The sequence below is a fragment of the Drosophila eugracilis genome, unplaced genomic scaffold (assembly GCF_018153835.1).
Source record: "Drosophila eugracilis isolate 14026-0451.02 unplaced genomic scaffold, ASM1815383v1 contig_90, whole genome shotgun sequence".
Classification (NCBI taxonomy): Eukaryota; Metazoa; Arthropoda; class Insecta; order Diptera; family Drosophilidae; genus Drosophila; species Drosophila eugracilis.
This window is the reverse complement of record NW_024573812.1, coordinates 3,014,330-3,029,329: the sequence shown is the minus strand read 5'-3', so window position 1 is coordinate 3,029,329 and position 15,000 is coordinate 3,014,330. Positions and strand designations below refer to the sequence as shown.

Sequence of the window (15,000 nt, the reverse complement as noted above, 5' to 3'; positions counted from 1 at the left end):
AACAACATCTTCGATGCTGCGCCAAATTGAAAACAAATGGGCAGGACGAAGAGATAGACTTCCAAGGGGAGGGAATATTGGGGACCTAACAAGGGAAAACATCTCAAACCAAATGGCAGTGGAAGTGAAAAACAAGCTGCAGCAGCGGCAGCAGCTAGCGAAATTTCAAAAATGCTTGCCACCTTCGGATGAAACATCAGCGTCAGGTAGCTGAAAATGGAAAAGTTTTTGGCTCGCGTTGAGATGAATTGCTCGCTGTGCCAGCACACAATGCCCAAGGAAGAGGAACCGGAACAGTGGCTATAGAGGGGGAGGGGGGAGGTAAAAAAAAGGACCCCCGGTTAAGGAAATCCTACGGAAAACCCCAGGAAAAACCAGCAGCTGGCAGTGAGTGAAGCGAAGCGTTTCAGATAGAATTTGAGAGCAGTAAATTTTTCAATCGACTCGCTAATAAAGGCAATAAATATTCGATTCGCTTTCGTTTGCCTCCGTTTCGATTCAACTCGATTCGATTCGTTTCGTTTCGTTTGAAGTATTTGCTTTTTGCTTTCGACTCAATACACTCATTCCACTTTCTTTCTATATAGTTTCGTATTATGTTTGATAATCCCGATGCTGCCTTTCTTATCGGCCATTTTCCTACAATTCTCGCTCGCTTATTCTCAATTTTCTTGCCGCTTTGTTTTGCTTTCTTCGCAACTTGTTAGACATTGCGACAGCGAAAATTTCATTTCGTTTCACTGCATTTCACGTTAAATTCAATTTAACGTGCTGGTATTTTTCACTCCGTATACCTTATACACCGACCTCGGTTGGCATTATTCGGTGCAAACATAGCTCACAATTTCCATCGTTTCCACCGCCGTTTTCCAACCAACAACCAGGGTGCATTGTTCGCTGTCCGTTGTTCCCAGTAAATAAAAGGCGACGCAACAAAGCAGAAATGAAGAAATTCTCCCAAAATGGAAATGTGTCACACAATGTCGTTTGGACTTTCCTTCTATGTTTTTTTTTTTCGTTTTTTTTTCGTTTTTTGTACTGGCCCAGTCCGAGTTTTTCCTGGAAGCATGCTGTTAAGCGCATAAATGAGCCACAAAATCGGAATCAAAAGAATTGCAGGACGAAGGACTATGGCCAAACTGCTGACGTAGACAGAGAACTGGCCAATAGTTTTACAGCCTCTCATTTTCATTTTTCAAACATTTCCTGGGGAATACCGGATTCGAGCGCCACTTAACCAAATTGAATATGGAAATTGATTTTTATTGTAATTTTTGTCGATTCACTCGACCGTTTTTGGGCTATGTATTATTTCCTTCGCCAGATTAGATTATCCACCAGTTGGCCTCATCGATTTCTCCAGGAATTTCTCTCAGAAATTCGGCGGCAAACTTTGGCCAAAGTTTATTGAAATATTTAGCGGGAACTTAAGTAATAAGTTGCCGAATCAGTACGCAAAAGATTAAAGTCCAATAAACTAAAGAGAGGGGAGGAGTGGTAAAGGGACGGTGATGGTCTGGGTGATTCGCATACCAGAGAGAAGAAAACTGGAAAAGCCACTGGCAAAAATTGGGTTTTCATTGGAAATTACTGTTAAAAGTTTGTCCAACAGATAGTAATGGACTTTTAAGCCCTTTGAGCCGCAAATTAAAGTCCCCTGAAGTGCTTCCTTCAGCCACCTTCAGATGTTGCAACAATGGACTCGCGATTGTCGTCCGACACTGATTGTTTCTGCAGAAATTCTGATCCTGACGCTGATGCTGACGCTGATGGTGATGATGGCTTCCACTTCCACCAAGAGTTCTTAATTATTTTTCCACTGACGGAACAAGGCCGAAACGAGCTGCCAAGCGGCCAATTATCCGCCATAATGCGGTGATTTAATTAAAAAAAAAAAAAAAAAAATCTGTCAGACAAAAAGGCAGGTGTCAGTACGTTCCCCTTACCAGTTTTTCCGGCTGACAAAGAAGCGCGAAAAACGGCTTTGTTTCGGCCATATCTTGTTAATTATGCCCAAGGCTGTGGGTAGTGGAATATATGATGACAATGACACCTTTTGCATGTCCGAAGCTCAGCAATTTACGACTTAATCTCCGCTTAACCGGGCTAGGAGCATCCTTTGTCTTTTGTTCACTGCCTTTTCGGTCCTCTCAAAATGAACAAAGTCTAAAAAGCCAGCTTACCGAGTAGTTTATATCCGCTTAAATCATTTCATTATAACCAGTAAGAACAAAAGTCGGAAAACTGAACTGGACTGGCTTAGTTTGTTGGGCCAATTTGAAGCGAGAAAACAATGCAGTCGATGCAGTCTCGATGGTTATATGGGATAAGGTTTCGACACATGCCACAAAAACCTCATTCAATTACCCTTCATTAGCTTACGTGTTTCACTTCACAGCTTTCAATTGGAAAACAAAGGTAAAAATCCTTAATTTTCCTGTCATGTTTGCATTCAATGAAATACGTATGTTAATTTTGCCTTAACGTCCAGTAGTTGTATATGAAATAGATTCGTTTAAGCCTGAAAGTGAAGGAAGAAATCAACCATTCCATCTGTTAAGTGGGTGTTCGTTTTATTGTAGCCGCAACTTTACTGGCATTTGGTGCTCCGTTGCTTTCACCATCTTGCCACAACAATGCCCTCAAATTGCCAGCCAGATCCTGGCAAAAATATGGCCAATGAAAGGGCTCTTTTCGAGCTCAGCTAAGACGAGAAGTTAAAGCTCATTTATTATTCGCCTGATTGATATTTCTCAATTAATAATTGCTCGCCGTTCGGCTTGATTGGCATAATATGAAACTTAATTTTGAGAGCTCTTATCTTCTAGGAAATTCATCACTGTGGAAGTTATTAGAGTGGAACTATTTTTTGGGAAAAGCTGAAAACTTTCCTTTCCTTCAGATGCAGGTTTGGTAAACAAATGAAAACCTCTTTTAATTTATATAAAAACTTATAATTTGTATATTATTTATTAAAATATCATTATAGATAACGTAACTGCCAAGGCACATCCCATACCCTCAGCTCCATTTTGAAATTTCCACCGTGGCCCTCTTGAAGGTGCAAAATGCAGCAACTTACCACTTAATCCCGGCTTAAGTAGCCACCCTTTCTTCCCATTGCTGCTTTCTCTTTTTGAAAAAACTTCTCACTGAGTGCTGCCGCAGACCAGTTGAAATCCCGTCCAGATCCTGGCCGAAGCCGCAGTCGAAGCTGCCGGAGCAAGAATCGAAAGCGCTGGCGCTCTTTGTCTTTTGTTTGCTGATTGCATTACGTCCTCGGGGGCTTTTGGTAGATCTGCTGGACTATATATATACACCTTTGTACATACCTCCTTCGTACATACCTCCTGTGCATGTAGAGTAAAAGTTTTAAATTAAAAGTCCAACGCCAGCTTATGGAACAGTTTATAGCCGCTTAAGCTGAAGGAAACCATACGGAAAGGATGAAATTCGATAGGGAGTCGAGAAAGGAGGCGGAAAAAATGCCAACAATTCCCGGACGAAACAATGCATTTCTATTGGTCAACAATAGCGGTAGGTATTGGCTATTGTTTGGTGATTATCAGCTATATGATAAAGAAAATCTAATCACTCATATTCCAACCCCTCCCATTCAAATCGAAAAATTTCACTAGAATTTCCAGTGACGTCAAAGAAATTTCTTGCGAATTTCTTGACTTTTTAATGGAACACTTTTTTTTGGGGGGCTGAGGAAGTGGGGCTGTTTGATTTCGTTTGCTCTTTTGGGGACTTTTAAATTAGGTACGAACACGCCCACAACGCAGGGCCCGCTTTTTGGAGGGGGAAAGTAAACTGTTGGCACATGTGTGTTTATATTGCTAATAACTTGACGTCTGCCTTTGTATTTGTCTTTGGCAAAATGAAATTAAATTCCTCGTGTCAGTCGAGGGAACGTTTAGGCTCCAGCGAGGGTGAAAAGCGTTGGGGCTGTGAGAAAGGAGTCCTTGCCCTGTCACAATCAGAAATGAAAGCCCCGGGTCCGGAATGTGCCTGCGTATGTTGCAGGTTGTGGGAAACGATATGTACGTTTCCACTCGTAACATAAACTAAAATAGAACTTTGATGTCAGGCGACATCAGCAACAGTTTGCTGACCACCGTTGGTGGCGCTGGGATAATAGAAACAAGGGGTTAGGGGAGAGGGAAATGAAGAGTCCTAATTAGTTTTTATTAGAATGCACATGTTGCTGCTGTTCGCTGGTCTGGTGATTCCCACTCTTCTGTTTTTCTGTTCAACACTGAGGAAAAGATGATGTGATGTTACTGAAATGAACGTCTCTTTTCAGGTGATATATTATACAATCATATAAGAAAACATAAAGCTCTTTACTTACCAACAAATACTGCAGAATCTGCAGAAAATGTAAACTAAAAATAGCAGACTATTGCCATTTTCCCCACTTAATTAAGCCAAAAGCATACCAAACTTTTCTCCCCGTGCCATGGCAACAAAAGCGGCAACAGTCGCTTCCGATTCGTGGCTTGGCTGCTGCCGGAACCGGAAACGGATGTGGATGCGTGTGCATGGAGGTCCAGCGTAGCAAATGCAACTGTTGCAGGTGAAAATGCAACTGCAGTTGCAACAGATGCAGTGACCTATACAGGTCGTGCAGGCCATATGAGAGTGGTTGGGAGTGGTTTTAAGTGCAAAACGCATCATGTGGTTAATGCACTTTAATTGCCATTGGCTATCCCAAACCCGAACGATGGCAGTGGTGAATATGGAACTACCAGCAAGAGCTGGACCAACCACCCACCTGCACCGCCTGCAACACCATCACCTGCCCCGTGCGCACCATTTAACTTGATTAAAGTTTGCATTTGGATAACTTTGAGGCACTTCTAAGCTGTAACAAAGGCAGAGCCCAGCACTAAAACGTAATATCCACCAGTAAAATCAACTGGAAAACCCCGGGACCAACCAGTAAATCTACGACACACAAAGGAAATGTTACGGCTCTCTCGCTCGCTCGCCCTCAGCCGTCTCGCTCGGCACCGCTCGACAATTCCCCGGCGTGCAATGAAAGCGTTAATAAATTTCATGAGTCCTCGCATAAAAACTTCCGCCCAACATCTCCGTTCGCCTCCCACTCGTTTTCACTCTCTCTCTCGCTTTGAAATGCAAATTTCGGGAACCTACCGACTCCGCCGCCGCCGCCGCTGGCCCACACTCTTTAGAAAATGTAAATCACATTCACAATCAGATTAAATCTCAATAAGCATTGGACTAAAATTCAAATGCCATTTTGCCATTAGACCGCACAAATATTGTCACAGAAATCAAGGCCCCCGAACAAAAGTTACCCGCAGAGCGCCGTCCCTCTCACAATTTTCCTACTCCGACTTTTCCACACATATGGCGCAGCGGGTGTGCTTTTCCCTCCTCTACCCCACTATCCTTGACTTGCTTTTTTTTGGTTAGTATTTATTTAAAAACATGCCAGCAAATGCGGAGCAACACGAAAATGTTGCATTGAATTAACATTTAGAGAACACAACAAAAAAATTTCCGTGTTCAGCAAACAACAAGAACTCAGCTACATGTTACACATTTTTAATGTTCTCGAATGGCGCTTCAAAAATAAAGTATAAAAAAAAATGATTATAATAATGCATGAAAAAATGCAAACTAAAAATAAATGAATGCAAATAATTTACAATGGAATAAAGTGTTGACAGGGGAAAGTTTTCCCTGGCGAATTTGCATAAAAAACTTATTACGCATTTACCTTTGAGGGGAAAACACGGCCAACTATCAACACGGAGAGGGCTCTTTAAAGCTGAAGTGGAACTCAGAAAAAAGTATATATTTAAATGAAGTGCATATTAATTGATCTCAGCCTGTGAAGTGAATGTTGGGAATGTGGAAAAGCTTGTTAAGTTAAGCGGAAAGAAAGCCATTCAAAATTGATTCATTCGATTGCAAAAATCTCACTTACGTTATAGAGACTCGTTAGTCAAGACTCGAAAAGATAAAACAGGGTAAGTACCCATGATTTAGCAACACATTTATCGTTGCTTACTCACTGTTTTTATAAATTCCTCGAAAGAGTTACTTATCATAGATTTTATATTCTTTTTTGAGAATTTCAAACTTGTATAGTCACAGCTTGTTTATCAACCAAAATAATAATTGCTGCTGCCTGACTAAAATTCTTTCCTTTCTCTTTTCAAATAATTTGCCATTTTTAATAGTCTCTATTTGTATTTGAAAATATTTGCTGCTAAATTGATTGCCTAATCGATCGAACGTGCTTTTTATTGCTTTGTAATTGGTTGACCTTAATTTTATTTATCTGTGCAAAGAAAACAAATAAAAGTAAATTTAGTTCGTCAACCCACAATTTATATTCATTGTCTGAATGTATAAGCCGAAAAAGGTTAATTGTTGTATTTTATTAAATTTTAAAATAAGTCTTCTTTATATATTTCTCTCTTAAATATGTCACACTTTTCTTTAGCCAAACTTTAAGACCATAAATTCATATTTAATCCTTTAATATCTGTAAAATACAAGGCCTCTTTTGAAGGGCTTTACGTACCTTCTGCTGGTATCCGGTCCTATGCTCATTTTCCGGATGCACTCTTAAAATTAAAACTGCCATTGTGCGTGACTGTCTAGACCCCGCATTTATTTGCCAGTCGAGCTGCAGTAAACAAAGGATATGACAGCGGCAAAGGCTGTAAGCATTAACAACAACAACAACAACAAGGGCCGTAAACAATGCGCAACAATATCCATCCTTACCAGCCTGTCGTGCACTGTACGCAGCATTCCATTTTTAATGACGCCAGTCAACAAATGCGCGCAGCTGGAGAGATGAAGATGAAGGTGGATATGGATGTGGATGTGGCTGAGGATGTAACTATGGATGTTGATGTGGATATGGAGGACCAAAAAGGCCCGTACTCGTATTTAAAACGACACTCGAGCTGTTTCCTCTCATAACTCGCATAAATCATTGCTCTTTTCGGGCCTGTGTAATGAAAGTGCTTAACAGCTACTCGAGTTCTCAACAGAGTACCGCCGAAACAGAAGCAGCGCAAACAGAAACAGAATCAGAATCAGAAGCCGCATTGTAAAGCCACTTCAAGCGCATTACATGACTTACCACTCCATAGGATCTCTCTGAGGGAACAAGTATCCCATCCACCACAAAGGAGTGTGAGATATCAGGCAGAAATTAAATGAAATGAAATGATATGACACCGGCAGCGACAACCCAATCTGATACCGAGGGCGAAAAGGAACCATGACTTGTGGCTTACCTCGGTGACTGTCAGGACAAATAAAACGGCTGCCCACATTCAAATTAGCACTTGTCGCCCGTTAAATCTTCCTCCCGGGAAGTTCCACTGGAGCAGATGCGACTGGCAGGCAATGGCACTTGGAAAAATCTCTGTGTAAGCTCTGGGGAAATGTGAAAATACACAAATGAAAGCTTTAAGGTCGTAAATTTTAACTTATTTCTGCACTTTTTCAAATACAAGCAGTACAAATGTTCTTTACTTTCGATATTTATAGATATTGTTAAGCTTATTGTAAGATTGATTGCTTTTTCCGCTGTTAAAATATCTAATAAACGCAACCATACTTTGATTAGGAATGGATTCTTAGAAACTGATTATATCTCTTCAATTTTTTAGGTGGAAACAAATATAGAGACTTAAGTTTGAGAAGCTAAGAATGTAAATAGTTTAGTTTTCAGTGCAGTACCACCAGAAGTTGGCTCAACAAACGCCCTGACTGCACTTTATGCTTTTGATAAATCGTTTGAGTTGCGACGACTTTTCCACGAAGGTGCTTGGAACAATGTCTCAGCTTATAAATCTTGTTTGGTCTATCGCAAGATGTATGTGAACCCCACACATGGAGCCGGGGTCTCCTTTTTACCTTCCCCCCCAGGGCTGTGTGTGTTTTTGATAAATACGCGGCTGATTCTTTTGGCAGCCAGTCCACTGGAAAACTCCATCCTCCAGAACAGTTCAACCCCCTCAAATACATTTCTTAAACGATTCTTGGCATGAAAAATGAAGCCAAGTAGGGGCGGTCATGACTTGAGTGCGTGCCCGGCTAATTATATGACACAAAATTTTTCAGCCAAACGTTTGTTATTTTTATTTCAATTCTTTTTTTTTCAATTGTCGCCACCCACTGTTAGTTTGATATACAAATGTGGTTTGCCGCATTGGTAGATAACCGAATTCATGGAAATTGTTTGGGTTTTTCTATATTCAATGACCTTAGCACAAACTATATCAGCTTGGGCCCTATCAGTTCTGGGAACTGGCTGGGAGTTCTTAGAATAGGCAAACGAGATTCCACTGATTTATGGACATGTAATCGGTAGATTAAAATCCCAGCTGAAGTGGCTCTTTAAAGTGATCGCCATAATCACTGACTCCCTAAAGAGCTACCAGTTTGCTAAGATTGTCATGATTCAACAGCCGAAATAAATTCTTATATCATAAGCATTATTGATAAGGCACCGGGGCAGACAGACTTACAGACACCAAGGTGGGGTACGCGGGCTTATCAGGTGACAAGTCCCCTGATTGGAGTGCCATTTAACCTGGCAACCAACTATCTTAGCTCTTTGGATATGAGTCTTAGCCCTGCAAGAAGCCAATTAGATGAACATTTGACATGTCTTCTTGTTTGACTTTTATCTAATCATAGTGCATTGCCAATTAGTGGTTAATTTAAGGCCATGAAAGATCTTCTCAACCAGAAGCTGAGCTATAAAAGGCACTGTAACTTGGCAGATTCAGTAGATTCAAAGTAATTCAAGTTTCTAAGATGCAGCTCTTCACTCGAGTTATCCTTTTGGCTGTGACCCTGTTCAGCGTGAGTTATTAGACTTAAGAGTCGTTGGATTGTAATGAAAATATGAATCGAGATAGTATCAGAATCAGGGGGAAGTACTCAGTTACGCGTCATATATCTCAGTTTGAGCTATATTTTTCTATAAGTTTTTATTATCATCAAGTTCTTATAGCAAATACTTGAATTGGTTTTATCAAATGTATTTTTCTTGCGTGTGGCAGCTGCTATCAAGTTGTAGACTTCTTACTTATAAGAATATATATCTATATAAACTTACAATGGAAAGATAAGAAATGTTTTTCAAAAACTTAAAGTAAACAACTTTGTATCGCTTACAATATTTATAAAAACCTTTGAAGTAAACCGCTTCTTTATAGTATTAAAAAACTAATCAAACATTTCTCACCAATCCCAGGTCAGCGCTGTGCCTCGTTTCACTGAGGATGTGGGTCTCGAGCAGGTCCTTTTCCGCATGGTCGTTGGTGAGGCTGAGGGACGAGCCCTGACTCCCGCTGCCCAGACCTGTGCCAACAACTACTTGAACACCACCCAGAAGAATGGCGATAAGTTGGCCAATGCCACCAATGCCTGCGAAGAGGCAGCCAACCGCACCAAGGTGTCCTACACCCAGACCAGCAACACCACCATCAACCAGATCCGCCTCCAGCTATTGACCTTGGAGCAGAACCTCCAACTGTGCCGCAACGAGACGGATGCAGCCCTTTTCCTGAACTGCACTGTTTCCACTGTAAGTAGGCTCACTTAGTTACTTATTAAACTGAAAAGCTAATAAGCATTTCCCATTAGTTTGACAAGAACCTGCAGCTTTTGGACACCTCCAACTCTCAGGCCTACCAGACTCAGTCTCAGTTCTCGAACAACTCCACCCAGGTGGCTGCTGAAAAGACCAGCTGCATTGGCGCTGCCGTTAGCGAGGCCAAGGTTCAGTCTATCCAGGCAGCCAATGACTTCAATACCTGCTTGGACAAGATCGCTGCCCAGCGGGAGATTCCCCAACAGAAGGTCGAACAGCAGCAGCCAGTGAGGCCCGCAGAGGTGCCCAAGGAGCCAGTTCTTGAGTGGCCTCAGCAGCAGTTCCAGGATCAGGGTTTAACTAACTAAGTTAAAAGGAAATTAAGAAACAATAAACAGTTTAAATGCAAAGAAATAAGTTTTCCCTATGAGTTTACTTTAACTTTCCAGTTCAATGAGAACAAAGAACAGCCTACCGAATATGAATCAGATAACGTACCATATTATCTGACGTATTTTTGTCAGTTAAGGCACATTAGGCCCGGTATTAATTGTATAATTTTACATTATCAGTTTATTGAACAGAACTCCTAGGTTTTTTCCTGACATTAGTCATAAAAAAATAAAAAATAGCCTATCCATCCCTCAACAAACATAAATCAGTGGAGTTTCCCAAACCCTTTAAATGTATTACTCACCCCTCAATCGTCAGACTTCCTGCCTCTTCACACACAGTTCCGTACTCGCACTCATTGTTATCATCAATTAGAATGCTTACTGCTTATCACCTGGCCGTCAGTTCACTGATTGTGGTTGGGACTCCAAACAATTATAGATAAATGCAATTAATGAAGGCAGAATAAAAACAAAATAATAAAATGGCTTTAAAATGGTCACCTGCCAGCGAAACCAACTCAGAAACGACCTGAACCGCCAAGATGGAGGTTCTCTGCAAAATATTAACGGTGTGCTTGCTGCTAGTCGGCGCTCAGGTGAGAATGGCAATCCTCTCGAGAGAGTTGGTTGAGTGGCGGTAGTCTAGAGAAGCAGCTTATATAATCCATAAATGAATCCCTCAGGCGTTCGCGGCTGTTGAACCAGCCAAGAGCTCCAAGGAGCTAACTTGGCAGTCTCTGTTCTTCGATGCTGTCACTGGAAAGCTTCAGGAGCCTCAGGCTGATGAGCTCATCGACTTTGAGGAGTGCACTGCCCTTTACACTGTGGATAACATTGTGATTCTGTTGACGGCTGGTTACAAAATTCAACGTTGTAACAATGTGGCCGCTAAGGATATCGAGAGATATTTGGAACGAGAGGATGCCATCTACACGAAGCACCACTTCGAAAGGGAGTTGATTAGCTGCTCCCGCCGCCAATACGACGCCCGCGAATGTTACGCGGATACCGTAAGTTCTTAACTGGAATTGACCTTCTTATACGACTACATCTGTGGATACTTCATCATACAGGTCCTGAATCTGTTCAGCTCGGTGCGTTCGAACCGCTACGATCATCGCCGTCGCAAGGCCTGCGTTTTCCGTGAGCTTACAAAGGCATTTGTTAAGCTTGATGCTGCTTCCATCTCCCTGGCCAACTGCCTCGCCGAGGCTCAGCCCCAACCACAACCGCCACAGAACAGCACCGTGGCACCACCGCCACAGAACACCACCGCCGGCGGACCTAGCTGGAACACCACCAATTGGCCCAATACCAACACCACCCCGAACTTTACCCTCTCAACCTTGCCACCTAACCTAAACACTACTGAAGGTCCATGGTGGGGAAACAACTCGACTCAAGGTCCTTGGGGAAACAACTCCACCCAAGGTCCATGGGGAAACAGCACTACTGAAGGTCCATGGTGGGGAAACAACTCTACCCAAGGCCCATGGGGAAACAACTCTACCCAAGGCCCATGGGGAAACAACTCGACTCAAGGTCCATGGGGAAACAGCACTACTGAGGGTCCATGGTGGGGAAACAACTCTACCCAAGGCCCATGGGGAAACAACTCGACTCAAGGTCCATGGGGAAACAACTCGACTCAAGGCCCATGGGGAAACAGCACTACTGAAGGTCCATGGTGGGGAAACAACTCTACCCAAGGCCCATGGGGAAACAACTCGACTCAAGGTCCATGGGGAAACAACACGACTCAAGGTCCATGGGGAAACAGCACTACTGAGGGTCCATGGTGGGGAAACAACTCTACTCAAGGTCAATGGGGAAACAACTCGACTCAAGGTCCATGGGGAAACAGCACTACTGAAGGTCCATGGGGGGAAACAACTCTACCCAAGGCCCATGGGGAAACAACACGACTCAAGGTCCATGGGGAAACAGCACTACTGAAGGTCCATGGGGGAAACAACTCTACCCAAGGTCCATGGGGAAACAACACGACTCAAGGTCCATGGGGAAACAGCACTACTGAGGGTCCATGGTGGGGAAACAACTCTACTCAAGGTCCATGGGGAAACAACTCGACTCAAGGTCCATGGGGAAACAACACGACTCAAGGTCCATGGGGAAACAGCACTACTGAGGGTCCATGGTGGGGAAACAACTCTACCCAAGGCCCATGGGGAAACAACTCTACCCAAGGCCCATGGGGAAACAACACGACTCAAGGTCCATGGGGAAACAGCACTACTGAAGGTCCATGGGGGAAACAACTCTACCCAAGGTCCATGGGGAAACAACACGACTCAAGGTCCATGGGGAAACAGCACTACTGAGGGTCCATGGTGGGGAAACAACTCTACCCAAGGCCCATGGGGAAACAACTCGACTCAAGGTCCATGGGGAAACAACACGACTCAAGGTCCATGGGGAAACAGCACTACTGAGGGTCCATGGGGGGGAAACAACTCTACCCAAGGTCCATGGGGAAACAACTCCACCCAAGGCCCATGGGGAAACAGCACTACTGAGGGTCCATGGTGGGGAAACAATTCTACCCAGGGCCCCTCAGGAGGAAACCGAACCCAAGGTCCATGGTGGGGAAATTCTACACAGGGACCAAACCTGAACACCACCCAAGGTCCATGGTGGGGAAATAATTCAACTCAAGGTCCTTGGGGAAATAACACCACCGAAGGTCCGTTGCTGAACAGCACCACGCCCAGCTGGAACAGCACCACCATTGGCCCCAACAGCAACTCCACTCAAAGTCCGTGGATTGGAAACTCGACACAGGGACCCTGGAACTCGAACACCACCGCCTCACCCTGGTGGAACAGCACCACTGCCGTCTGGAACACCACCACCGTCGACGACAAAACCACCACCAAGGGCAACTGGTTCGATCAGCTGCTCCACGACATCGGATCCATCTTCTAGACCGAAAAAGCCACGAGAAGCTCAACCTAAATGGGCAGGGGCCGTAGTCTAAGCTTTAGGCCAGCATATAAATAAATTTATCAGCATTGAAAAGCTTTTGCGATTATACTCGATTGGCGGGCCAATCAATGCGGGCCGGTTGATAAGTTGATAAGCCATAGCCATGGCTATAGCCTCCAATGGGAGGAGGGAGCACCGCAAATTAGACGGAGACCGCAGCCACCCACTGGGGTCCGGACTGATTAAGATTTATTAGCCAGCTGCGGAGACCACGTGTCGCAGACGGCTGGGGAAAATGATGGATTTCAGTGAGACGTCAGCAAAATATTTCCGATACTCCGGACGTGTCCTTGAGCCCTGGAGAGGGTGGCTTAGCCAGGCTATAGTTGGTTTAGGCTCGGCAAAAACCCAAAAAAAAAAGCCAGAAAGGAAAATCCCGCATACATAACGAGCTCCGAAGCTCCATAATTAGTTAGGATCTAGCGATGGGGCTTTAGTAATGAGCTGTCTGCCCTTCTGTGCTGTGCTTCCAGCTAAACCAATAAAATAATCATGGATTAAATAAACGTTATTGGTGAAGCAGAAATCACAGGCTATGGCAATCCAGCATAGGACTCGAGCCGCCGGCCAAAGGTTGAATAATTGCATGGGGCCTGACATTTGCATAACCTCCTGTCTGCCAGTCGGCCAGTCAGGTCCTGTCGCACGGTGGTGCTAGGGAGGTTCTACTATAGTGCCCGGTGCCAGCTCTGTGGTTCAGCCGCACAAAGGGAAGCCTGACCTAAACAATGGAAGTATGCGCAAAACTTTTAACCTCAGCGCCAGTAGATAAATCAACCTGGATCATCACCCACAGCATTCGTTGTCAGCACACACCTTCATTGTGTGTCCTGTGAAGGGTAAATCCCCGCCAGACACAAATGCACTGAGCCAAAAAATGGTTTTTTATGACTTCACTTTGTAAAAGGAAAAGTTTTTTAACTATTAGTTTAAACTAAAATGTCCTGAAAGTAGCCAGACTTCTTGCCACAAAACATAAACTTTATAGTAGCATTATCGGCCACCCCAAATTTCTCTCAGTGTAGTCTCTCACAATTGCATTGGTTCGCAGGAGCTGCCAGTAACATTTACGCCGCTGGGAGTGTGTGTGCTCAAACATTTTCCCACACTGACCGGGGCACTGCAGCTATAAATTGCAGCAGGACCTTTACTCACCGCGTTTGTATGCGTGCAAGTGTTTGCCAGAGAGTGTATGTATGTGTGTGTGTGTATGTGTAAGGGTCAATATTTTTTCATGTTAATTCAACTTTTATGGGTGCGGCACACGGGGCGAATGTGTGATGGTGATGAGGCGAGGCGAGGCGAGGTAAGGCGAGGCGAGCTCTCCTGGACTCCTGGAATGTAAATCAAGGCGGACGCGCACATTCCCAATCCGAATCTGACTCGTGCTCTCCATTTCTCACTTTAACTTTTGCCCCCCTCGTGAACCGAGAAAACTTTTAATGGAAATGCTTGAAATTAAGTGATCAATTAACATTAATTGCCGAATGCACGGGCGAAACTTCATAAAAATGTCGGCCCTAGGTGATTAGATTAAAGACAAAGGATTGACCCGTTGGAAATCAAAAGTTTTTCACGGCTACCAGATACCCCAAAAGCATAACACTAAACCCAACGATGAGCGTTACGATGTTCCTTGGCTAAATTGGCAATTAAGATTTTTAACGATACTCGGCCCTTGGTCTTTACAGAGAAGATGGCAAACTTGAAATTAGTAAGTCATTAAAGTGCGACCCCGTCCGGGCAAACAAAAAAGTTAAAGAACAACCAGCATCCTGTCATGCTGGGCTCCTTAAAGGATGGTCGTGGCAGAAGCTCCACAAAAAGGTGCTAGTGGGCGTGGCCGGTATGAGAGACACAGCAGCTGACAGGCTGACGTTTGGGTAACTAATAGGCCTTATTTGCATGTTAATTGCTCTTGACTAAGTCAACACCAACACAGTAACAGCCGAAGCATCCGAAGCAGCCGCATCAGCGAGGGTAAACGATGGCATA

At 43.8% G+C, this 15,000-nt stretch overlaps 2 protein-coding genes across 2 annotated transcripts; both read left to right on the top strand.

Moving 5' to 3' along the window:
• Nucleotides 1–8,764: 8,764 nt before the first annotated feature.
• Nucleotides 8,765–10,021, top strand: LOC108112360. The gene is made up of 3 exons (XM_017222188.1): nucleotides 8,765–8,871; nucleotides 9,266–9,598; nucleotides 9,658–10,021. Exons 1-3 carry the CDS (start codon nucleotides 8,824–8,826, stop codon nucleotides 9,970–9,972), a joined length of 696 nt encoding a protein of 231 aa, XP_017077677.1. The 5' UTR covers nucleotides 8,765–8,823; the 3' UTR covers nucleotides 9,973–10,021.
• A 485-nt stretch (nucleotides 10,022–10,506) lies between these two features.
• Nucleotides 10,507–13,038, top strand: LOC108112186 (fibrinogen alpha-1 chain). The gene is given in 4 exon segments (XM_017221998.2): nucleotides 10,507–10,595; nucleotides 10,683–11,009; nucleotides 11,073–12,268; nucleotides 12,270–13,038. Coding segments are annotated over 4 exon segments (2,253 nt in total). The 5' UTR covers nucleotides 10,507–10,541; the 3' UTR covers nucleotides 12,946–13,038.
• Nucleotides 13,039–15,000: the final 1,962 nt, after the last annotated feature.

What these genes read in the sequence shown, in the direction of transcription:
- LOC108112360 (XM_017222188.1), top strand. Translation starts at nt 8,824, where the DNA reads ATGCAGCTCTTCACTCGAGTTATCCTTTTGGCTGTGACCCTGTTCAGC. An exon ending in TGGCTGTGACCCTGTTCAGC is followed by an intron (nt 8,872 to 9,265) that starts GTGAGTTATTAG and finishes CACCAATCCCAG; the next exon opens with GTCAGCGCTGTGCCTCGTTT. An exon ending in TGAACTGCACTGTTTCCACT is followed by an intron (nt 9,599 to 9,657) that starts GTAAGTAGGCTC and finishes ATTTCCCATTAG; the next exon opens with TTTGACAAGAACCTGCAGCT.